Source organism: Piliocolobus tephrosceles, chromosome 13, assembly GCF_002776525.5.
Source record: "Piliocolobus tephrosceles isolate RC106 chromosome 13, ASM277652v3, whole genome shotgun sequence".
Lineage (NCBI taxonomy): Eukaryota > Metazoa > Chordata > Mammalia > Primates > Cercopithecidae > Piliocolobus > Piliocolobus tephrosceles.
Window position 1 is genome coordinate 9163247 of NC_045446.1, and position 24065 is coordinate 9187311.

General features: G+C 48.5%; 3 protein-coding genes across 7 annotated transcripts in view; 2 read left to right on the forward strand and 1 right to left on the reverse strand.

The window, feature by feature from the left end:
* Positions 1–14525, forward strand: part of MAJIN (membrane anchored junction protein) — a 43652-nt gene extending 29127 nt beyond the window's left edge. Inside the window, exons 4-12 of one of the 4 annotated variants that reach the window (XM_026446525.1) lie at positions 962–1037; positions 1527–1652; positions 3791–3822; positions 4148–4239; positions 5492–5555; positions 8878–8949; positions 11530–11602; positions 12734–12839; positions 14181–14525. In XM_026446525.1, the coding sequence (XP_026302310.1) occupies positions 962–1037; positions 1527–1652; positions 3791–3822; positions 4148–4239; positions 5492–5555; positions 8878–8949; positions 11530–11602; positions 12734–12839; positions 14181–14229 (690 nt within the window). In that variant the 3' untranslated portion in view covers positions 14230–14525. Of the gene's footprint in view, positions 1–961; positions 1038–1513; positions 1653–3790; positions 3823–4147; positions 4240–5491; positions 5556–8877; positions 8950–11529; positions 11603–12733; positions 12840–14180 lie in introns of all 4 variants that reach the window. The other 3 variants (XM_026446526.1, XM_026446527.1, XM_026446528.1) reach the window with 3 other exon arrangements.
* Positions 14526–16360: 1835 nt separating this feature from the next.
* GPHA2 (glycoprotein hormone subunit alpha 2) lies at positions 16361–18262 on the forward strand. 2 transcript variants are annotated; one of them, XM_023186277.1, is made up of 4 exons: positions 16361–16907; positions 17271–17373; positions 17560–17744; positions 17861–18262. In XM_023186277.1, exons 2-4 carry the CDS (start codon positions 17271–17273, stop codon positions 17960–17962), a joined length of 390 nt encoding a protein of 129 aa, XP_023042045.1. In that variant the 5' UTR covers positions 16361–16907; the 3' UTR covers positions 17963–18262. The 2 variants fall into 2 exon arrangements, with proteins under 2 accessions (XP_023042045.1, XP_023042044.1); XM_023186276.1 differs by having other exon boundaries at positions 17271–17744.
* Positions 18259–23136, reverse strand: PPP2R5B (protein phosphatase 2 regulatory subunit B'beta). The gene is made up of 9 exons (XM_026457639.2): positions 23133–23136; positions 22627–22741; positions 22420–22528; positions 21523–21576; positions 21399–21449; positions 21143–21262; positions 19813–19940; positions 19463–19564; positions 18259–19037 (listed from the first exon to the last, which is right to left on the reverse strand). The coding sequence occupies exons 1-9, from the start codon at positions 23134–23136 to the stop codon at positions 18890–18892; spliced, it is 831 nt and encodes a 276-aa protein (XP_026313424.1). The 3' UTR covers positions 18259–18889.
* Positions 23137–24065: the final 929 nt, after the last annotated feature.

The window sequence follows — 24065 nt, forward strand, 5'->3', positions numbered from 1 at the left end:
AAAGTGAATGGAAAAAAAAGTTTGACTTAAACAAAAGCAAAATACTATATATCAGTAAATACCAGTGTTGTTCATTCATTCAATGTACATTTAGTGAAGACTTGTTATGCGTTATTCACAATGGTAGACACCATAGAAGGGATACTAAGATAAATCAGATGTATATTCTACTTCAAGTAGATCTCCCAGTAAGGAATATAAAACATTTGTATGTGTAATATAGTAAAGACTCCAGGCTAACTACTGTGAAGTTTGATACTAACAGTTAATTACAACTTGGTAAATCAGAGAAAGCTTTCTGGAGGAGATGACTTTGGAACTATGCCTTAAAGGATAGCTAGATTTGGACAAGTGCTGATGGGTGGAAAGGACATTTCAGGAAGAGAAATTCCCTTTCTATGCAAAAGAAATGGAGAAGTAGGATGGGTGCAGTGGCTCACACCTGTAATCCCAGCACTTTGGGAGACCAAGGAGGGCAGAGCATAGTGAGCTATGATTGCGTGACTGCACTCTAGCCTAGGCGACAGAGTGAAACCTTGTCTCAAAAAAAAAAAAAAAGAAAGAAAGAAAGAAACTCCTGAGCCCAGGAGTTCAAGACCATCCTGGGCAACATGGTGAAACCACATCTCTATAAAAAATAAAGAAATTAGACGGGTGTGGTGGTGCACGCCTTTAGTCCCAGCTACTGGGGAGGCTGAGGTGGGAGGATCACTTGAGCCCAGGAGGCAGAGATTGCAGTGAGCAGAGATCACGCAACTGTACTTCAGCCTGGGCCACAAAGCAAGGCTCTCTCAAAAAAAAAAAAGAAAGAAAAAGAAATGGAGAATCAGAGCACATGTTAAAGGAACAGCAAATAGTTCAGTTTTGATAGTATATAGGGTATGTGATTAGCAGTGACAAATATAAACAAAGATTGGCTGAGACTCAACAGTGTTAAAGTCATTTCAAATATGTTTTTCAGGATTCTATCCGTGTGGTCTTGGGAAACTTGGACAATCTTCAGCCCTTTGCTACAGAACACTTCGTTGTATTTCCCTGTATCCTTTTTATTTATTTATTTATTTTTGAGATGGAGTCTTGCTCTGTTGCCCAGGCTGGAGTGCAATGGCGTGATCTTGGCACACTGTAACCTCAGCCTCCCAGGTTCAAGCGATTCTCCTGCCTCAGCCTCTCGGGTAGCTGGGATTACAGGTACGTGCCATCACGCCTGGCTAATTTTGGTATTTTTAGTAGAGGCAGTGTTTCACCATGTTGGCCAGACTGGTCTTGAACTCCTGACCTCAGGTGATCCGCCCGCCTCGGCCTCCCAAAGTGCTGGGATTACAGCCGTGAGCCACCGCGCCCAGCCTATCCTTTCTTTTCTGGCTGGAAATGAGCTACGGCTCACATTTTAGACTCAAATGGAAGTAGCAAAACCATAGGCAGTTTGGAGGTAGGTCAGGGGAAGGAGAGAGAGTTTCATCCCTAAAATAGTACTTAGGAATGCATACTGGCATCTTTCCTTACTCCTTAGCACCATTTTCCAGATAAAAGCAAATGGGAGAGAGTTTCCCACCTGAAATTCAAACATGGGGAAATTATCTTGATCCCCTACCCATTTGTTTTGACTCTATACGTGGAGATGAAATGGTTCCATGAAAACCTGTCACCTGGTAAGTGGAATGATGTGAATGTGAATGGCAGAGAAGAAAATGGTTTAGCAGTGCCAGCTGGATATGGTGAAATGGGCTACCAGATTGGGCTCCAGCCATACAGTGCACAGGTCAGGATCATGTGCTCCAGGCCAGATCGACTAGTTCAAATACTGGTGGCCCTGCCACTTAACAGCTGTGTGAAGTTAGATAAATTAATCTCTCTGTGCCCCCCTTGTGAAACTGTGAAGTATAATATTACTGCCTATATCATTGAGTTGTTAAAAGGATTAAATAAATACTAGTAGATGAAAAGTACAAAGCCTGACTTAATCACTGAATGAAAGATAAGTATTATATAAACCCTTCCATTAGAGTAAATTCCACGATTTTCACTTTAGAGCTGTCTTAAAGGTATCTCCCAATTTTATTTTTATTTAGACAGAGTCTCACTCTGTTACCTAGGCTAGAGTACAGTGTTGTGATCGTAGTTCACTGTAACCTCTAATTCCTGGGCTCAAGTGTTCCTCCTGCCTCAGCTTCCCAAGTAGCTAGGACTGTGGGTGTGTACAACCATCCCCGGCTAATTTTTTTTTTTTTTTTGGGAAGGGGTCTTGCTCTGTCGCCCAGGCTGGAGTGCAGTGGCCGGATCTCAGCTCACTGCAAGCTCTGCCTCCCGGGTTTACGCCATTCTCCTGCCTCAGCCTCCCGAGTAGCTGGGACTACAGGCGCCCGCCACCACGCCCGGCTAATTTTTTGTATTGTTAGTAGAGATGGGGTTTCACCGTGTTAGCCAGGATGGTCTCGATCTCCTGACCTCGTGATCCGCCCGTCTCGGACTCCCAAAGTGCTGGGATTACAGGCGTGAGCCACCACGCCCGGCCTCTATATTGCACCATCGGGTCTCAAACTCCTGGGCTCAAGCAATCCTCCCACCTCGGCCTCCCAAAACACTGGAATTACAGGCATGAACCACTGTGCCTAGCCCAAATTTTTATTCTCTGAAGGCCATGGGTATTTTTGCTGATTGAGGGACAAGTAAACACCTACCCTTTTGATTTGAAAAGGGGTGCAGGCTGGGCACAGTGGCTCATGCCTGTAATCCCAGTACTTTGGGAGGCCAAGGCAGGAGGATCACTTGAGGCCAGGAGTTCAAGACCAGGCTGACCAACATGGTGAAACACCATCTCTACTAAAAATAAAAAAGTTAGCCAGGCATGGTGGTGTGCGCCTGTAATCCCAGCTACTCAGGAAGCTGAAGCAGAAGAATCGCTTGAACCCGGGAGGCAGAGATTGCAGTGAGCCAAGATCACGCCACTGTACTCCAGCCTGGGTGGCAGAGCAAGACTCTGTCTGAAAAAAAAAAATGTGCATATATATATATATATGTATATATATGATGTAGCCTGGCATGGTGGTGCATGCCTGTAGTCCCAGCTACTTGGGAGGCTGAGGAAGGAGAATTGCTTGAACCTGGCAGGCAGAGGTTCTGGTGAGCCAAGATCACACCACTGCACTACTGCCTGGGCAACAGAGCTAGCTCTGTCTCAAAAAAGAAAAAAGAACAGAAAAGGGGTGCAAAGGCCTTGCCTCAAAATATCTCCCCTTTTCATTTGTCACAGGTAGCTGAAGTTCTACTTTTTTCTTTTGTAGTAAGGATCGTCCCCTCCCTTTTCAAACCCCTTCTAGCTTATAGATTATAGTCATTCTGAAACAAGGGAGGAAGAGAGTTTGAAGACACTATTTTTAGGGAAAATGGTACCAGGTAGAAGGGAGAAGGGCACATGAGGAGTCTTTGTCTAGGGTCAGTTCCAAGAAATCAATAGTAGCCAGAAATTCAGGTAAAACAGCATCATGGTTAGGCCTGGTAGCTCACTTTGGGAGGCCAAGGCAGGTGGATCACCTGAGGTCAGGAGTTTGAGACCAGCCTGGCCAACGTGGTGAAACCCCCCTCTCTACTAAAAATACAAAAATTAGCCAGGTGTGGTGGCACATGTCTGTAGTCCCAGCTACTCGGGAGGCTGAGGGAGGAGAATCGCTTGAACTCAAGAGGCGGAGGTTGCAGTGAGCCGAGATCACACCACTGCACTCCAGTCTGGGCAACTTAATCTCCAAAAAAAAGTATTATTTTATTATGACACTCAAATTTCCTATTGTAGGGAAACCAATAAGTGACAGTCCTCTTGGGTTGGTAAGTTTGCCTTTTCTGTACAAAATGAAAATTGCCCTTTATCACCTTCTTTTGTCCAAAAAGTCCTGCTCTTGCCTCTTCCTCTTACTTTGCCCCTCAGTTGCTGCCCAGATCCAATCAGAATTGTAAACATAAGGCAGTATTTTCCCCCTTGGCTAGATTTCTGAGACCTTGTCTCTAACAGAATGTCTATTCTTACTTGCAAAGCTGGTGTTAAAAGTTGCCTTTGGCAGTTTAAGGATGGGGAGTTTTCTTCACTGTGCCTTCATGAACTGTGAGCAACTCTGGAAAGGAGGAGTCACAGGCATCTGCTTCCTCTCTGAAGGTCCCAGCTGAGAAGAAAGCAGTAGGAGCTGTGATGAGGAAACGAAAACACATGGACGAGCCCAGCTCCCCCAGCAGGCCAGGGCTGGACAGGTCAGTGGTGTGGGGAGAGAGTCTCGCTCCTTCATCCTAATTAGGCTTTGCCAGCTATTACCATTGGTTGATCCTGTCCTTGGGCGAGTCACTTTCTTTTTCAGGACTTCATCAGTATCTGCCTATTCCAGTGGGTGGACTAAGGAAAGGGAGCAAGTTAATATTTACAATATAATTTGAACATAGTCCCTTTTTCAGCAAAGTATGATTTTTCTTCTCAAGATGAAGGCTGAGAAGAAATACAACCCGATCTAAACAATTGAATTCAGCACATTCAATAATACTTACTATGGTAATATCACCAGAAGGCACAAGACTTATGAAGTCTCAAAATATTATACAAAAACATAGGGACCCTCTTTTTTTTTTTTTTTTTTTTGGGGGGGGAAACTCTTGAAAGAGTAACAACAAATAAAATATAATTCTATTTTACCCAGTGAGCAGTTAGCTTTTGGAACCTTAAGAGGCAGTCCAGACTAAAATATAAATGTTTGCAAGAGGGTATGTATCAATCATTGGGTGGGGTGCTGTGATATTAGGGGGAATGTTGAGTATTTCCCTAACATATTGTTACTGTGGAGTTTACTTATGTTCTTCTTTCAGTTCTCTATCAGGGACAAAATGAGTCAGTAAGACAATTCAGTCATTCTTATTAGCACCCTAGAAAGCTAATAAGAATGCTGCTGGAATAATCCAAGGTGTGGTTTGTTTCATAGCCCAAGATGCTTCCACCCTAGGCCCACAGAGAACAGCTACCCTTTTCCTGGGACACTGTGGATCCCTAGACATATAGGAGAAGTAAGGTAGACTAGGAAGCTGACCCCATGCTCTCCAGATACACATGTAGATGAAGAGATAGGGAGCTCCTTTTCAAGCCAGGTGGAATATGAGGGTACTTGGAGGTATGAAGCTTTGTTGTGTTCCATTTGACTGAATTTTCCATGTAAGTGAGGTCTCAGATCTTCCCTTTCTCTGGGTTTTGATGCACAATCAAGTATTTCAAAATCTGATACCTGCTGTCAGTCACATTTTCACTTTCTCAAACCCCAGATCCCTAAGTGTCTCAAACTGGGATTCTGCTGTGAAGTAAAGCAGCACCCAAAGAAAATTTGGCCACCCAATTTATTCTGCCGGCCAGGAGTGGTATAAAAATAGCCAACCTGCTGAAATATTCATTTGGGCCACATTTGCTTGAATGTAGTGATATTGCCTCTGCCAGTAACATTCCCTGCATATTTTCCCCCCACCTCAGGGCCAAGATAGGGACTTCCAGCCCAGGCTCCAGCAAAAAGAAGCCCCCTATGGAAACCAGGAGAGTAAGTACTAAAATGGAGGCTTAGAGGCTGTCAGCTATTCCTGTTCTGTTACAAGTCGGGATTCCGGTTACCAGCACATCTTGGTTTTTCGTGCAGATTGAATTGACTGAACTCATTCTTGGGTTTCACTGTCTGCAGAATAATATTCAACTATTATGCCCTTGCCACAGCACATCCCAAAGTGGCTGCGTAATACACGCATTGATGAATCTTTTTGTTAAAAAGTCCTCTCTTTGCCTGGTACGGTGGCTCATGCCTGTAATCCCAGCACTTTGGGAGGCTGAGGTGGGCGAATCACCTGAAGTCAGGAGTTCAAGACCAGGCTGGCCAACCTGGTGAGACCCAGTCTCTACTAAAAATACAAAAAATTAGCCAAGTGTGGTGGTGAACGCCTGTAATCCCAGCTACTCGGGAGGCTGAGGCAGGAGAATCACTTGAACCCAGGAGGCGGAGGTTGCAGTGAGCCAAGATCGTGCCACTACACTCCAGCCTGGGCAACAGAGTGAGACTCCATCTCAAAAAAAAAAAAAAAAAAAAAAAAAAAAAAAGGCCAGGCACGGTGGCTGATGCCTGTAATCCCAGCACTTTGGGAGGCCGAAGCGGGTGGATCACGAAGTCAGGAGATCGAGATCATCCTGGCTAACACAGTGAAACCCTGTCTCTACTAAAAAAAAAATACAGAACATTAGCCAGGCGTGGTGGCAGGTGCCTGCAGTCCCAGTTGCTAGGGAGGCTGAGGCAGGAGAATGGCGTGAACCCGGGAAGCAGAGCTGGCAGTGAGCCGAGATTGCACCACTGCACTGTAGCCTGGGCGACAGAGCGAGACTCCGTCTCAAAAAAAAAAAAAAAATCCGCTTTTTTCAGCTTAAAAAGCTACTTGTACTCTGCAGTTGAAATAAGAAAATATGTCTGTATAGGATTGAGGTGGAATCCAGTATAGAATTTTCCCTTTAGGAAACTTTTTGCCTTCATCTACACTGGGGTCTGAGTCTAGGAACATCTAGTTTTAACAAATGAGCTAGGCATGTATCAGCACTGATAACTGGTAAGAGAAAACTTCTAGAGCAGTGAAGGGTTGGCCCCTGATGGAATTAGATTTCATTTATGGGGTATGTTTCCCATTTAGATATTCATATATCTGGTACCCCTCCTCCATTTTAGGACTTCTTTTCTATATATTCTCTAAAATAATGACCTTTTTCTTTTCCTCCCCTCTTTAAATAGCTGTTAGCTGGTATCCATGCCTTAAAGATCCTTCCTTTTTTTCTGTGTCTCCAAAGTTGCTCTGACCCTAAGTATCCAAACACAAACAACTCACTTTCTTCACCTTCCCAGGACCCATAACATGAGCAGTTATCGAGTAAACATTTACATATGCATTCATTCAACAAATTTTTTTTTTTTCTTTTTTGAGACAGGGTCACACTCTGTTGCCCAGGCTGGAGTGCAGTGGTGCAATCTCGGCTCACTGCAACCTCCACCTCTCAGGCTCAAGCGATCCTCTCATTTCAGCCTCTGGAGTAGCTAGGACTACTGGCATGTGTCACCACACCTGACTAATTTTTGTATTTTTTGTGGGGTTTTGCCGTGTTGCCCAAGATGCTTTCAACAAATTTTCTTTGAGTGTCTACTATGTGCCAAGTACCAGGGATACTACAGCTAGGTAGACAATTACTGATAGATGTGCCATGTGCAGGGGTAGAAGGAAGCACAGGATACAAAGGGAACATAAAGTGGCCAGGAGGGAAGGATTCCCAGAGTAGCTTGAAGTCCAGTGCTGAGAAATGTTACTGGAGAAGTCAGAATGGACTGGATTATGAAAAGCCTTGAGACTACCTTCAAGATCACAGGAATTCTCTAAAACATTTTTAAGTAGAAAAATTAAGTTATTTTCATTTCTTTTTTTTTTTTTTTTTTTGAGACAGAGTCTCGCTCTGTCGCCCAAGCTGGAGTCTCGCTCTGTCGCCCAAGCTCTGCCTCCCGGGTTCACGCCACTCTCCTGCCTCAGCCTCCCGAGTAGCTGGGACTACAGGCGCCCGCCACCTTGCCCGGCTAGTTTTTTGTATTTTTTTAGTAGAGATGGGGTTTCACCGTGTTAGCCAGGATGGTCTCGATCTCCTGACCTTGTGATCCGCCCGCCTCGGCCTCCCAAAGTGCTGGGATTACAGGCTTGAGCCACTGCGCCTGGCCAGTTATTTTTATTTCTAAGGGATTGTTCTGTCTCCTGCTCACAAGGCATTGTGTTGGGTGCTGGGGCATACACAAACATATGTAAACCCTGATTTCTTTTTTCTAGGAGCTTGTAATTTAGTTGGGGAAGGAGTGTATCTTTGGGGATTTATACCTCTGCCTCTGTGTGCGGGGGCAGAGTCCAGGGCCCCAGTTGTGCTGTGGCCAGCTGGCCCACTGAGTGATTTTGGGCAGACGGTCAGCCACTTCTATGCCTCCCATCCTTTAGGGTGGTAAGAAAAAGAAATGAGAAAGTACATGAGGAGTACTTGAAGCTCTGGAGAACAAAAACACTTTATACAACCAAGATAATTACTATTAAAGGAACATTTTCCTCGCTCTCTAACTTCGTATCTTCCTATTCTTAGTTTGACACATCATCTCCCTCAAGAACAGTACCCACAGCTTCTTACTCAACATAATTACCTTTTCAACCTGATTCTGGATTTAGAAAAAACTGTAGTAAAAGGAACATGTTTATTGATTTTGACGCAAGGCCCATCATGGACCCTGTTCCCAGGAAGATGATTTCTCCTAAATTAAAGTGATCACAGTGACTCTCAGTATAAGTCACTTGAGCTGGAAAAATTGAATTTGCTCCTATGGTCCATTGCTTAATACGTTCTGCCCCCTTTGCAGGGAGTTGTGGTGTAGAATCACAGTCACTGTGCATGTGCGTGTCTGAACACATTGGGAGAGCCTGTGTGGGGAAAGCTTAGAAGAATACAACACGTACCTCTGTTTCATAAGAAGTGTTTAGGGAGATTGGGAAAGAAGAGCAGAACCTCCTTGCCTTTGTTACTTCAGGTCGCAGATCTAGAGATCCAGACTTTGGAAGGATAAAAAAGTGGGTGGGAGCAGATGAATGACCCAGAAATGAAACAGACTAACTGCATGTCGCATTTTGTTGTTGTTGTTGTTTTGCTATATCTGCTTGAACTGCACTTCTAAACAGATCTGGCCCTGAACATGCAGAGGACAGTCTTGCATCAGGTTTTCAGAGTATTATGTTCTGATGGAGGTCCCAGATGATACCTTCAGTCTGAATTCCAGCTATTATGTTTTTCCTCCCTTATGACTTTTTCTTGAGAAGACATCTCTCAAGATTTTGGGAGATCACAAAAGGCTACACTGTCTTATGAGGAGACTCTTCCCTGGTTCAGAGGTAGGCTGTACCTCTGTCCCAGGGCCTTTGCCCTCTTGTTCCTCCTACCACCCTTAATAGATGCTTTCATTAGGGCTACTGTATGCAGCAGGATTAAAGCCCCAAACCATAGTTTCATTAAATTTGTAAGAATCATTCCCTCAAGCCAGAAACTAGAGCTTGGCCCTCTAAATTCCATCTCCACCGTCTATAGAAAAGGTAAGAATGGTCTCCTTCCTCCCCAGAGTTCCCTGTCGCTTTTATAGGAATATGACTTAGGTAGCTGCCCATGTGGTCTGGGATTTGAGCAGTTTGTGAAGAGGCTCGGTTCAGAGATACCTGCCATTCCAACCCGAAGTTTATTCTTAGGATGGGGGCTAGTCCTAGCTTTTCTAGAGACTTGCCATGCCTCTGCCTCCCAGAACCTACCTTTACAGTCTGCAGCCCCTTGCTGTAGAACTCTTAGCCATGGGAGCTAAGCTATGAGAACGCAAAGGCTTAAGAATGATACAATGGGCTTTGGGGGCTTGGGGGAAAGGGTGGGAAGGGGGTGAGGGATAAAAGACTATACGTTGGGTATAGTATACACTACTTGGGTGATGGGTGCACCAAAATCTCAGAAATCATCACTAAAAAAACTTATTCATGCAACCAGACACCACCTGCTCCCCAAAAACCTATTGAAATAAAAAATAAATTTAAAAAATGGGAAAAAAAAATTCACAGAACTGCACACCCAAAAGAGAAAAAAAAGAACTCTTCACCAGCAAAACAGCTTGAGGAGTTCCATCACTGCTGGGTAAAGCCCCTAGGTTCAGACTAGGTGAAGGGAGTAGTAGCCAGTGGCAGAGATTCCCAAAGAAAATATAATAACCATATTTCTGATTATCAGGGTGTTTACTGGAAAATGTTGTGGGCCTGGAATCAGGTTGTAAAATGTCCTCTTCAGAGGACAAAGAAATTTAAATAAAGCAGCAGCACATGGAGAAATAATAAGATTGTGTTATATTATGCTAGCTGCTAATGCCACAGTTATGTTTCTACCATGCCTGGCTCTAGCCATGCTGATCCTATTTATTCTTTAATGGCACTGTGCCCTCATACATCATGTCCCTGTCTGGAATGCCCTGCTGTGACTGACCATCTCCTCACCCCCGTTATGACAACATCCCACTCATCCATCAAGGCTCCATTCAAATATCACTTCCCCCATGAAGCCTTCCTTGACTAACGCCACCTGCTCCACTTTTTTTTTTTTTTTTTTGAGACGGAGTCTCGCTCTGTCGCCCAGGCTGGAGTGCAGTGGCCGGATCTCAACTCACTGCAAGCTCCGTCTCCCAGGTTTACGCCATTCTCCTGCCTCAGTCTCCCGAGTAGCTGGGACTACAGGTGCCCGCCACCTCGCCCGGCTAGTTTTTTGTATTTTTTTTTTTTTAATAGAGACGGGGTTTCACCGTGTTAGCCAGGATGGTCTCGATCTCCTGACCTCGTGATCCGCCCGTCTCGGCCTCCCAAAGTGCTGGGATTACAGGCTTGAGCCACCACGCCCGGCCCACCTGCTCCATTAATGCCCTTTCAGCAACCACAGCACTCTATATGGATTCGTTGGTCTTATCACACTCTTTTTTTTTCCCCCGAGACAGAGTCTCGCTCTGTCTCCCAGGCTGGAGTGCAATGGCGCGACCTTGGCTCACTCTGCCTCCTGGGTTCCAGCGATTCTCCTGCCTCAGCCTCCTGAGTAGCTGAGATTACAGGTGCCCACCACCACGTCCGGCTGATTTTTTCTATTTTTAGTAGAGACAGGGTTTCACCATGTTGGCCGGGCTGGTCTCGAACTCCTGACCTCAGATGATCCATCCGTCTCGGCCTCCCAAATTGCTGCGATCACACAGGCATGAGTCACCATGCCCGGCCATCCTACTGTCTTGACTTAGTTTATGTCTATTTGCTCCATAGAGTATAGATTTCTCCAAGGTAAATTTAAGGTCCTTCTGATTTCTGAAACCTCATGTTACTGAGTAGGCACTCAGTAACATGGGATGATAAGTTAAACCCACCTTGATTTATTCTTGGCTCTTAAATCTTATGGTTTTAGAGGGACAATAGTTAGGATGTTGAAATGAAAAAAGGAAAGTCCTGGCCGGGCACGGTGGCTCATGCCTATAATTCCAGTACTTTGGGAGGCTGAGGCGGGCAGATCATGAGGTCAAGAGATCAAGACCATCCTGGCTAACGTGGTGAAACCACGTCTCTACTAAAAATACAAAAAATTAGCCGGGCGTGGTGGCGGGCGCCTGTAGTCCCAGCTACTTGGGAGGCTGAGGCAGGAGAATGGCATGAACCCAGGAGGCGGAGCTTGCAGTGAGCCAAGATGGCGCCACTGCACTCCAGCCTGGCAACAGAGCAAGATTCAGTCTCAAAAAGAAAAAGAAAAAAGGACAGTCCTATGGAAAGAAATGGAAAGAAATATAGAACCTGTCTAGGCAGTCAGAAGCCAGGTCCCAGTGCTAATGTGAAATCAGTTCACCAGCAAATAGCATTCAGATTGCCATGCAGTGTAGGAGTAAAGTTTAAGACTTTTCTTGGTGTTCTTTTAAACAGAACAGGGAAAGAAAAACCCAACAAGGATTGCAGGAGACTCTGGCCTCTGATATCACTGGTGTCCAGAAACAAGGTAGGTCCTGAGAAATTTCCATTTATTCTGCTTTAATAATCACCCTTTCCCTTGTAGTTCTCTGGTATGTAGAGCAGCACAGAGCTGAGTCTGGGTGCCCTCAGTGGGTAATGTGCCTTGCTCCCGTAGAGGTACTTGTTAGCCAAACTCTGGTCTGGGGGCCTGTCCTAGAGTAATAGAAGCCCCCCAGCTCCCAGAAATAGTGAAGGGAGGCAGTGCATGCCCTTCCTCTGCTTCTGATAGTGAAGTTATGCTCTCACCATTTCAAAACATTTCCAAGTGAGGTGATAAACTTTATAGAAATGTTGAGAGGGATGTGTTTCCCTTTTCTGTACTGTTGGAGAATGATCTCTTCCCTTTGGGGCATTAGAGTTAATATTGAAGTTGCAAATGGATGTTTTGCAAGGGCTGGGAATGCATGTCGAGCTATTGCCCTCCCTACTTGCTGATCTTTTACCCAGCATGAGGATTCAATGTGGACTGCAGTTATCACAGAAACAGGGATGTAAGCAAGTGAGTCCTTCAACAACTTGTCATTTTATTTATTTATTTATTTTTTATTTTTTTGACACGGAGTCTCGCTCTGTCACCCAGGCTGGAGTGCAGTGGCCGGATCTCAGCTCACTGCAAGCTCTGCCTCCCGGGTTTATGCCATTCTCCTGCCTCAGCCTCCCGAGTAGCGGGGACTACAGGCGCCCGCCACCTCGCCCGGCTAGTTTTTTGTATTTTTTAGTAGAGACGGGGTTTCACCGGGTTAGCCAGGATGGTCTCGATCTCCTGACCTTGTGATCCACCCGTCTCGGCCTCCCAAAGTGCTGGGATTACAGGCTTGAGCCACCGCGCCCGGCCAACAACTTGTCATTTTATGTGAAGACATAGCAGCCGGAGTGCGTGGCTGGAACTTGAGCTGTGTAAATATCCCAGGAGCTTGACTGAAAATACTCTGAGGTCAGAATAGCATCTTACTGAGCTGAGATGAAATTGGGAAGGTCAGAACAAACAATTCACCTGGCTTTAAGGAACTCTTGGTGTGAGACTGCCTCTGGCTCATACTGGGTGTTTTGCCTTCTACTCACATGAAAACGGCCTATGGACAAACATCTTGCTCCTGCCTGATTGTTTTCCTTACAGATTCTGAGTGGGGGCACAGCCTGCCAGGGCCAGTTGTCCCACCCCTGCAGCACAACTCACCTCCACCTAAGGAGCGAGCAGCCAGCGGCTTCGTTGGGTTTCTAAGGTAAGACAGCTTCGGGCCGGGCGCGGTGGCTCAAGCCTGTAATCCCAGCACTTTGGGAGGCCGAGACGGGTGGACACGAGGTCAGGAGATCGAGACCATCCTGGCTAACACGGCGAAACCCCGTCTCTGCTAAAAATACAAAAAACCAGCCGGGCGAGGTGGTGGGTGCCTGTGGTCCCAGCTACCCAGGAGGCTGAGGCGGGAGAATGGCGTGAACCCGGGAGGCGGAGGTTGCAGTGAGCTGAGATCCGGCCACTGCACTCCAGCCTGGGCGACAGAGCAAGACTCCGTCTCAAAAAAAAAAAAAAGACAGCTTCTATCTGGCCATCAGACTCGAGATCCAGCTCAGAGCAGCTCATTGAGTCTTTCAGGGAAATTAGAATAGAAAAGAAAGCAGATTACTCACAGAGGCTTCTCACTTATGTCTAAGATAGACGATGGAAATGAGATTGAGAACAAAAGCCCTAATTGGGCATTTAATAAAGACTGCGTCTTACTTATTTTTACACAACCCACCTCCACCCTGATGTGTCCAGGATAAAGGCAAGCTCCATAAACATTAACTTGGGCCAGGCATGGTGGCTCATGCCTATAATCACAGTACCTTGGGAGGCCGAGGCAGGCGGATCACTTAAGGTCAGGAGTTCAAGACCAGCCTGGCCAACATGGTGAAACCCCGTCTCTACTAAAAATACAAAATTAAGCAGGCATGGTGGCACATGCCTGTAATCCCAGCTGCTTGGGAGGGAGGCTGAGGCAGGAGAGATTGTTTGAACCTGAGAGGTAGAGGTTGCAGTGAGCCAAAATTAAAAAAAATAAAATAAGATAAAATTAGCCGGGTGAGATGGCACGTTCCTGTAATCCCAGCTACTAGGGGGTGCTGAGGCAGGAGAATTGCTTTAACCCGGGAGGTGGAGCTTGCAGTGAGCCGAGATTGTGCCACTGCACTCCAGCCTGGGCGACAGAGCGAGACTCCGTCTCAAAACAAACAAACAAAAACACTAATTTGAACAAAGTCTGTTCTTAGTTTACTTGAGCCATTCAGATGATTTGGTTACAAAACATTTCCATTCTCCCCTCTGAATCTAGGTTGGGTTTGCAGAGGACAGTTAGCAAATGTCTCTCTCTCTCTCTGCCATCCCATTGCAATTCTTTTTCTTTATTCCCCCTCCTGAGTATAATCTAATTTGGGTACCTTTTCAGATGCTATTCCAGTCTTGAATTTCCATTCAATGGTTCCCCAGAGCAAAAATGCCCTAGCTAGTGAAGCACTAATGGGAAATGGGGAGAAGGGAAGGAGACCTCATAGGGTCTCAGCCTACTCTGTTCTCATTCTTGCAGCTCTCTCTTCCCGTTTCGATATTTCTTCAGGAAGAGCAGCCACTCTTGAGCCTTCCAAATGCAGCGCTGGAAAGAGGATCATCTCTTGCAGTGACTCCTCCCGAATCATTCTTCCTCCAACTCTTTCCTTTTCTTATGACACTTCAGTCATGAGGAATGAGGTCCCCATGCTGAGTCCTCTATGGTTTTATCCTGTCCTTTGCCCCTTTATAATATATATATTTTTTCCAATTTAAAACATTAAGAATGGAACTTTCTAAAATGTTCATGTCCAGAGGGCCAGTTTAGGCCTTTTGTCTTCAGCACTTAGGATCCTAATGACAATAAATTATTTATGAAGAGTTATTGATTTAATTTAGTGGAATAGAGTAAGAGAGAACAAATTCTTCCCTCAAGATAGAGAGAAAATGCATGAAACTTCCCTAGGTCTACCTGGTTACTGTTCACAGGATCACTTTGGATAGGTGACTCTGTGCCAGAGGTTAGGGAATGGGGTCTTTCAAGACTCACTGTCCTGAGCCCTGCTCACCCAAGAGACCTCTTCCCCAGTTTCAGTTTGGCCCCAAATGGTAGCCTCTCCATAGACAAAATGTTTCCCCCCTCTCTATCCCTCTAACTGTTTGACAGTAATGCAGATTCATTTATCAGATTAACTGGAAGTTAATCCAGGTTGGCACCCCTGGAGAAGGCCTGGGCACCTGAGCTGCCTTCAACTAAAGGACTGATCTGTAACAGACACTTTAGCCTTGTGTGGCCGTGGAGAACCAAAATGATCTATAGAAATGTATGGAAACTCATTTTAGCTCACAACAAAGGAGTCACTTTTTACTTGTTAGAGATGTCCAATATTAGAATGGGCTACCTCATAAGGTAATGAGCCTTGTCACCCAAATGCTTTATACAGAAGTCATCATCTGTCACATGCCAGAGGGTGCCCCTCATGAGTGGGAGAGTAGGGGCTGAACTGCTGAGTTCCCACTGCATCCTGTTGCTATGCTGCCTGCATCGTTGGTGGGGAGAAGAGAAGAGATGGACTGCTGCGGAGAACCTGGCAAACGAGGACCCAGGACTTGAGGGGATGGGGGCTGATGGGGAAACCGTAGGGTGAGGGAATTTAAGGATTAGTGACATTAGTAACATCAATTCCTCTCAAATTGTGTTTACGGCCTTTACTGGACTGTCCCAAACATGGCCTGCTTTACAAAGCTGCTAAGAAGCACAGCTGAGTGCCCACCCTGACTCTGACTAGCTTACAGTGAAGCTTTGGGAAGTTGTTTTCCGCTGAGCTCTTATTTTCTCATCCAGCAAATGAGGGGGTAGGATTTGGTGAGTTATAAAGTGCCTTCTAGCTCTGGCAGTCTGTGACTGGCCCTGCTCTTTCTGAGCAGGTCAGTGAGGCAATGACCCCGAAGGGGGCTGCCCAGAATCACCACAGGCTTCCTTTGGCTCCCCGCCCTGCCCCAACCCCTCTGGCCACTGCTGCCTAGGGGTCTTTCTCCAACTTGCCACATTCTTGCTCAAATGTAGTTTAGCACCATGGATGGACAGCAGATTTGAATTTGAAATCAGCCCTGACATTACCCAGCTAGGTGACTTTTAGTAACTTTCCTTCTTTCCTTCCTTGAGCCTTAGTTGCCTCATTTATAAAACCAGAGCTGGACAAATCGATCAGTTTTGCTGGGGTTGATGACTTGAGGCCCTTTCAGGAGTCAGGTCCCTGTTATTCCAGGGCTAGGGAAGCACTCCAGCTCAGAATGTCACTCTGTAGCACAGGATGAGAATCACCCACTGACACCGTGGCCGTGCAGCTCTGAAACAGACAGCAACCCAACCCCCCGGCCCTGCCACCAAGCATGTCTCAGGAGACCTCCACTGGTATAATTTTCCTTGTCCCCAAGAATCTCCTTCCCCAGTCCCTTTCCTTTGCGTTAGAAAAAGGCAAGCAGGGCTGAGTTTAGTAGTTTTAAAATTAGGGGTGTGGCCAGGCACAGTGTTTCATGCCTGTAATTCCAGCCCTTTGGGAGGCCTAGGCAGGCAGATCACTTGAGCTTAGCAGTTCAAGACCACCGTGGGCAACATGGTGAAATCCCGTCTCTACAAAAAAATACAAAAGTTAGCTGGTCCTAGTGGTGCACCTGTGGTCCCAGCTACTCCAAAGGCTAAGGGGGAGGATGGCTTGAGCCTGGGAGGCTGGGAGGTGGATGTTGCAGTGAGCCGAGATAACACCACCACACTCCAGCCTGGATGACAGAGCCAGACCCTCTCAAAATAATAGTAATAAATAATAATAAAGTTAGGAGTGATCAGGCCCTGAACAGGGAAGTGTTCTGTCCAAGGTCACAGACCAAAGAGAACCCAGGTGCCCACAACTCAGCCAAGAGTCTTGACCCCTCTGTCATCAACTGCACACACGCTGCACACTCCACCAGCTCCCAGGCTTCTCTCCACATCTGACTTCTCCAGGCCTGGACTGTGGGGAGCTTTTTGGACGGAAAGAAGCAGAAAGCAGCAGGAGCTGCTCTCCAAGGACCACACCTCAAAGAGCAAGATCCCCAGGTGGGATGGCTCTGAGGCTTCAGGCAGGGGAGGCTGGCTTGAAAGCCGATCTCCAAGAGGGCGTGGCTCCAAAATGCTGGCAAATAAAGCCTGGAGAGCCAGCAACAGTCTGGAGACCAGCAGGAGGGACAGGAAAACGGCAAGCCGCTCTGTTCCTGGACCTAGGAAGTGGTGAGCTCGCTGAGGCAGGAGGAGCTCTGGGGAGGGTCTGGGAATGTGGACAAGGGCCCTGCAGGCCAAGATGGGGCAGGTGGAGGGAGGAAGATGTTTGCGCTCCAGTTGGCGAAGGAAATTCCAGGGAAGGGAGAATCACTTCACAGAGGGCCGACACACAGGTCCTTTCCAGAGACAGCTGCTCACACTCACACCCATACACGCACACACAAAGGTAGATACAGGGAAAAGGCAGCACCCCTCAGACATACCACCTGTTAGACCAGCCAGCCCTGGCTCACTCACCTGGAATGCAGTATATAAAGAACTCGCCATCCCACCTGCACACCCACATAGAGACATCTCTCCACTGTGTTTCAGATGCCCATGGCGTCCCCTCAAACCCTGGTCCTCTGTCTGCTGGTCCTGGCAGTCACTGAAGCCTGCGGCCAGGAGGCAGTCATCCCAGGCTGCCACTTGCACCGTGAGTACCTCTGGCAGCAGATGGCTAGGAGGAGTGGAGGTTCTGGGTGGGAGCAAATAGCTGATAGAGTGGACGGTGGGGCAAGCAGCACCCTAGAGGGCCCCACACTGAGGCGCAGGCAACAGGAGCTGGGGCGAGGCAAACCTTGGCAGAGGTGCCGTCTACTGCTTGCCTGTCTCCTTCTAGCTTTCAATGTGACAGTGCGAAGTGACCGCCAAGGCACCTGCCAGGGCTCCCACATGGCACAGGCCTGCGTGGGCCACTGTGAGTCCAGCGCCTTCCCTTCTCGGTACTCTGTGCTGGTGGCCAGTGGCTACCGACACAACATCACCTCTGTCTCTCAGTGCTGCACCATCAGTGGCCTGAAGAAGGTGAGGACGGCCCGAACCTGGTGGATGGACGTTGGGGTTGGGGGAAGACTGGGGAGACGGAGATCTGAGACAGCCCTGAGAAAGGGGACTGCAGCATGGACTCCCCTCTCCCACAGGTCAGAGTACAGCTGCAGTGTGTGGGGAGCCGGAGGGAGGAGCTCGAGATCTTCACTGCCCGGGCCTGCCAGTGTGACATGTGTCGCCTCTCTCGCTACTAGCCCATCCTCTCCCCTCCTTCCTCCCCTGGGTCACAGGACTTGACATTCTGGTGGGGGAAACCTGTATTCGAGCTTTAAAAAGTGGAAGGAGCTCCAACCCTGCTGGTTACTTGCTATGGAATTTTTTTAAATAAGGGAGGGTTGTTCCAGCTTTGACCCTTTGTAAGATTTCGTGACTGTCACCTGAGAAGAGGGGAGTTTCTGCTTTCTTCCCTGCCTTTGCCTGGCCCTTCTAAACCAATCTTTATCATTTTACTTCCCTCTTTGCCCTTACCCCTAAATAAAGCAAGCAGTTCTTGAGTTTCTCTCTTTATTAAGTCTACCCACAGCCAGGGAAAGAGGAGTAGACCATGATTACTGTGACCCCCCCTTACCCCAGGACACTGTGAATCTCTTCTTGCCTGTGCCCTCACCCTCCCCCTGCCCAATAAATAAAAAGGGGACAAGGAAGTACACAGCAAGGGAGGGGAGGAGTGTGCACCCAGGACAGTGTCTGTGTAGAGGGTGAGCTGGGCGAGAATAAATAGACCATGGACCCCATGGCGGGGATGAGGAAGGACCTCACGCTGGCCGAGGCAGGGGCAGGCGAGGCGCTGAGTGCCCTTGCCCAAGGCCAGGAGCAGAGGGTGGGAGCCCGCCTGCAGCCCGGAGCCCAGCTTTGCGGGGCAGGGGAAGATCCCTGATGGCAGCTTCCTGGTCAAGCTTGCCCTTGTCAAGTCCTGCCGCGAGGGGCTGAGCATTCTGTTGCCAAGACCACCATTGCCTCTCCTCGTCTCCCCCCAGTGAAAGCTGGGCTGGGCAGGGAGTCCTCAGAAGCCACTCTGGCAAGGCCAGGGGTAGGTGTGTTTCTCTCTGGACCCCTGGACAGGAGAAGGGATAGAGGGACTGACAGCTCTGGGTTTAGCTTCTTCCCTTCTGAGGTGCTGTCTAGCTCTGACCCCCACTGGTGGCCACCTGGGGTGTAAGCCGCTGGAGAGGGGCCTCCTTGGCCCCTTGGGTCCCCTGTAGCCGGCGTAGCCGCAGCTCCTCCAGACCTTGCCATAGCTCCTGACGCTCCTGGGCCTTCTGCTGCTCCCTGGGGAGAGAGGATGAGGCAGCTCCCTTTCCTGGGGCCCCCACAGTCCAGACTCCCTCACTACCACCCCAGCGGCAAAAGGAAGGCATGGAACCATTTTTGCTCTGTGACTCCATAAAAACCCTCTGCTGAGGGAAGAGAGCAGAGAGACAGATCCCAGCCTGCAGTCACGGAGAAGACGATGGGTGGGGCTCTGAGTGGTTCTGGCTTCTGTAGGAAGCTACAGGGATTCAGAACAAGTCCGAGCTACTCAAAGAATGATGGGAGGATACAGGGGCAGACAGGCATAGGATGGCAGGAGCACGGAGAGTCTTGCACGTCTGATCAGATAGGGTTTGGGGTGGTCCTCGGGTTCCCTCCAGTCATGAGGGTCTGATTCCTCCCTGCTCTTCTCCCTTCCCCCACGCCCAGCCCCCAACACTCACTGCTGCTTTTCCAGCTTGTAGGAGGCCGTGAGCTCATCGAACAGCTTCCCATTCATCTCCATGAAGGTCTTGAGCACATTGTAGATCAGCGATACAATGGTTCTTGGCAGGGTCAAGGAGGGACGAGGAGATGAAACAGCTTTGGTTTGCCCACCTCTCCCTTTCCCTGCCCTTCACATGCAGCATTCCACCCTGAACACAAGTACTGCCCACTTCCCTGTCCTCTTCACCACCCCTGGGCCATCTTTTGACGCTTTCTCTGATACTCTCCAGCTAGGAGTAACCCTAGGGTCTGGACTGGCTGGCCCTGGTCCCAGTTTCTGTGAGTTAGGTCACGGCCTGGCACTCACTGGTTCCAGTGCTCCTTGGAGACTTGGTAGAGGGTCCCAAACACAGCAGGTAGCACAGTGTGGCAGTTGTCCTCAATGAGGCTTAGGATATACTCATTGTTCCAGAAATACAGAGCCCGCTCTGCAACCTGGGGCAGACAAGATGGCAGAGTGAGTGACTGGCAGTGGCTTCTCTCTGTGTGCAAGGTCTGGTGTCCATCACTACCTCAAGGCCCAGGCCCCCTGACCTTCACACACCCCACCTTCAAGGCTCATCTGAGCCCTGGAGGAAGCAACAGTGTTGAAGGGAAAAGAGCACTAGATATGGAATCCAGTGCTGCGGGGCGAATCCTAACCACTACAGACTCTATACGCCACGCGACCTTGGGAGAGGCATTTAACCTCCCAGCCTCAGTTTTCTCATCTGTAAAATGGGCTAATAATACCTATGTCCACAGGATGTTATAAGAATCCAATGAGATACTAGACTTTTAGGTGTTTAATGAACCAAAGGGCCAGAATCACTGTGAAGAAGACTTGACTTCCACTGGGTTATGACTCATAAGAATGGGAGGAAGTCTGCACGTGCCTGCAGCAGAACATGAGTTAGAGTTAGCTGGGATGATGTGGGGAAGCCTGGCTGCATCCCAAAGCGAGTCTAATGAAATCTAAGGCCACTAGCAAAAGGGGAAAAGCAATAACAGTCCTCCATCCCATTATGGAGCACACTTCAGTTTACCAAACATGTTTTTTTTTTTTTGAGATGGAGTCTTGCTCATCACCCAGGCTGGAGTGCAGTGGCGCCATCTCGGCTCACTGCAAGCTCCGCCTCCCGGGTTCACGCCATTCTCCTGTCTCAGCCTCCCGAGTAGCGGGGACTACAGGCGCCTGCCAATGCGCTCGGCTAATTTTTTGTATTTTTAGCAGAGATGGGGTTTCACCGTCTTAGCCAGGATGGTCTCGATCTCCTGACCTTGTGATCCGCCCGCCTCGGCCTCCCAAAGTGCTGGGATTACAGGCGTGAGCCACCGCGCCCGGCCAACCAAACATGTTTACACTCACAATCTCTTCCATCCTCATCCCCACCCTGTGAAGAGGTTGTTGGCCCATTTTACAGCTGCAGAAGCTTAATCAGAATCAAGAGTGGTGCAGTGATTTGCTCAAGGCCCCTCAGCCAGTGGAAGGCAGGTCCGAGGCTTCACCCTAGGTCTCCTGACCCTAAGTCCAGCATCTCCCCATTACCAGACCCAGGATTGGAGGAGAAACTGAGGGCAAAGGGAGCTGTATTAGGTCAGCTACCCAACCTTTCCAGGCCAGCCCTGCTCCCGTCCCCGCCTGTCCTGCCTCGTACCTGGAAATGGGGGCTGGAAACACAGCGAGCCACCTGCTTAAAAAGGGGCTCCTGGATCTTCACAAACTGGGAGGGCTCGATGACATCAAGAATCTCTTCCATCTCCCCCAGAAACATCACCTGGGTGGGGTGGGGAGGGGAGTAGGGACAGAGGGGCAGCAGCTCACATCTCCCCTACACACACACACCTGACTGCCTTCTAGAGGCCGAGCCCTCCCAGCCTCCCTCTGGTGGGCATCAAAGCCCTTCTTCATACCTCCTTCTGGGTGCAGGTTTTTGGCCAGTATTTGAGTAGCCCCCGGATCACCTGTGGGAGGTAAGACAGAAAGGAGTCACGCCTGCGGAGGTGAGAGGCTGCCTTAGCCCCCAGAGGTACTCACGTGCTCCGTCAGAGTGGCGTCCTTCTCCAGGAACTGCACCACACAGTATGCCAGCTGCAAGGGGGCAGAGGTGGAGAGAAGGAAGATGGGTCAGGAAGGCATCAGGTGCCAAGGACTTGCTGCCCAGGACAGAATGCCAGACACTGCTCCCCCACGGCCTGTTACTTTCTTATTCACCAAGCATTTATCACCTGTCTAGGATGTATCAGGCATCACACTCAGTGTGCTGGGAATACAACTATGATCTCAAGGGGAGGGGGGACGGTCAACAAACTCATCTTTATACATTTTGCAAAAGGTTCCATAATATGGCTAGTGTGGTGGCTCACGCCTGTAGTCCAAGCACTTTGGGAGGCTGAGGCGGCAGAATCACTTGAGCCCAGGAGTTTAAGACCAGCCTAGGTAACATAGCAAGACACTGTCTCTACAAAAAAAATTTTTTTTTAATTAGCCAGGCATGTGGCATACATCTGTGGTCCCAGCTACTCAGGAGGCTGAGGAGGGAGGACTACTTGAGCCCAGGAGGTGGAGGCTTCAGTGAGCCATGTTCGTACCACTCCTCTCCAGCCTAGGCAACAGAGTAGGGTTTTGTCTCAAAAAAACAATTTGTGTATCAAAATCTCCCATAATAGATTTGTGCATCCAAATCTTTGGGAATATAGAGGGAGGAGAATTTCATTCTGCCAAGGGAGGATAGAGAAGAAAAGCCTGGCCTCACAGAGCTGATATCTGAGGTTAGCCTTAAAGCGCCAGTGGGAATTCTCTAAGGTAGATGGAACAGAATTATAAAAACAAAAATGGTGAGATAGGATCCCTGGAGGATCTGACCTCCAGGACCCACTGGCAACCCTGACTGTCTGGAGCTCCTGCTGCAGCGGGGCCAGGCCTGGGCCTCACCTGGGCGTGAAAGACAGACAGCGACTTGACAGAGTGCAGGGGGATCAGGACGCGAACCAGGAACTGCTTGTGCTCCGTCTTCAGGGGCAGCGCAAAGCCATTGATGATGCTGAGGAGGAGGCAGAAGAGAGGAAGAGGGCTCAGTGACTTGGCTCCAGTCCCTCCATCCAGAATCCTGAGCTCCAGTTGAGGCCCGGGGAGAATCACCTTCCTAGGATCTCCAGCAGCTCAGCCACACCATTGAAGTGCTCGAATTCATAGATGAACCTGCAAGAGAAGAACGCAGGCGGGCTCAAAGCAAGCAGGGTAGGCCCAGTGCCCCCTTAGGCATCCTGCCTGCCCACCCTCACCCGCACAGCACGCTCATCCAACTCCCCTCAACCCAGAGGCCACGCTCCCTTCCCAACATCCCAAACCAGGACCCATTGAGATCCCCGCCCCCACTCTGAAATGCCCTTCTCAGCCCAGCCACCTCTGCCACTGAGTCCCAAGCTCAAGGCTGTCTTGCCAGTCAACCAAGAGAATGACAAACACTTGGCACATCTACTCTGTGCCACGTAAGTCTCAAAATCATCCAGGGAGATGGGGCTTATGAAATCCATCACACGGATGAAGAAAACCAAGACTCGGCGGTTAAATGAAACCACCCTAATGTTAATAGGCAGGGAATCTAATGGACTTCGAGGTACTGGAGGACAGGGATCATGGCTCACCCATTTTGTAGCTAAAAACAATAACAACTAATGTTTCAGAGTCCTGGCCTCAGTCCAGTAGTTATGCTGAGTGCTTTGGAGGCAAGGCCCCATGTCATCTTGATGATGGTCCCTGAGTTAGTACAAGCAGCACCCCCATTTTTATCTTATCTTTGAGATGGAATCTCGCTCTGTCGCCCAGGCAGGAGTGCAGTGGCGCAATCTTGCCTTACTCCAACCTCCACCTCCCAGGCTCAAGTGATTCTCCTGCCTCAGCCTCCCGAGTAGCTGGTATTACAGGTGTTTACCACCACACTCAGCTAATTTTCGTATTTTTAGTAGAGACGGGGTTTCACCACAGTGGCCAGGCTGGTCTTGAACTCCTGATCTCAAGTGATCTGCCCATCTCCGACTCCCAAAGTGCTGGGATTACAGGCATGAGCCACTGCACCCTGCCAGCATTCCCATTTTAAAGACGAGCAAACTAGGAGAGAGCTTAAGTAATTTGCCCAAGTTCACCCAAATGTTGGAACCAAACTCAAATGTAGGCCATATTGCTTCAGAGCCATGGTCTCAACTATAAGGCCATGTGAGCCTTGATGTCCAGTGTGTGCTGGTGCTCAGTGCACGTTTGCAGAAGGAACCTCTCTCTGGGTCCTTATGGCCTGGCATGATAAGGGTCAAAAGATTTAGCTCCTAGGCCCCTGGACTGACCCAGTCCCTGCAAACCATTTCATCTCTCTTGGCCTCTATTTTCGCATCTGTAAAATGGAAATAAATACCCATTCTCTGCCGACTTCACAGAGTTTGTACCATCAATATGTATTGCATTACCAAGAAACGGCTTGGAAAACAGAAGTTCCACAAGGGCCCCTGCAGCCCAGGAGCCTTTGCTCTTTGCTGTAGCAGTCTTCTTTTTTTTCTTTTCTTTTTTTTTTTTTTTTTTTTTTTTTT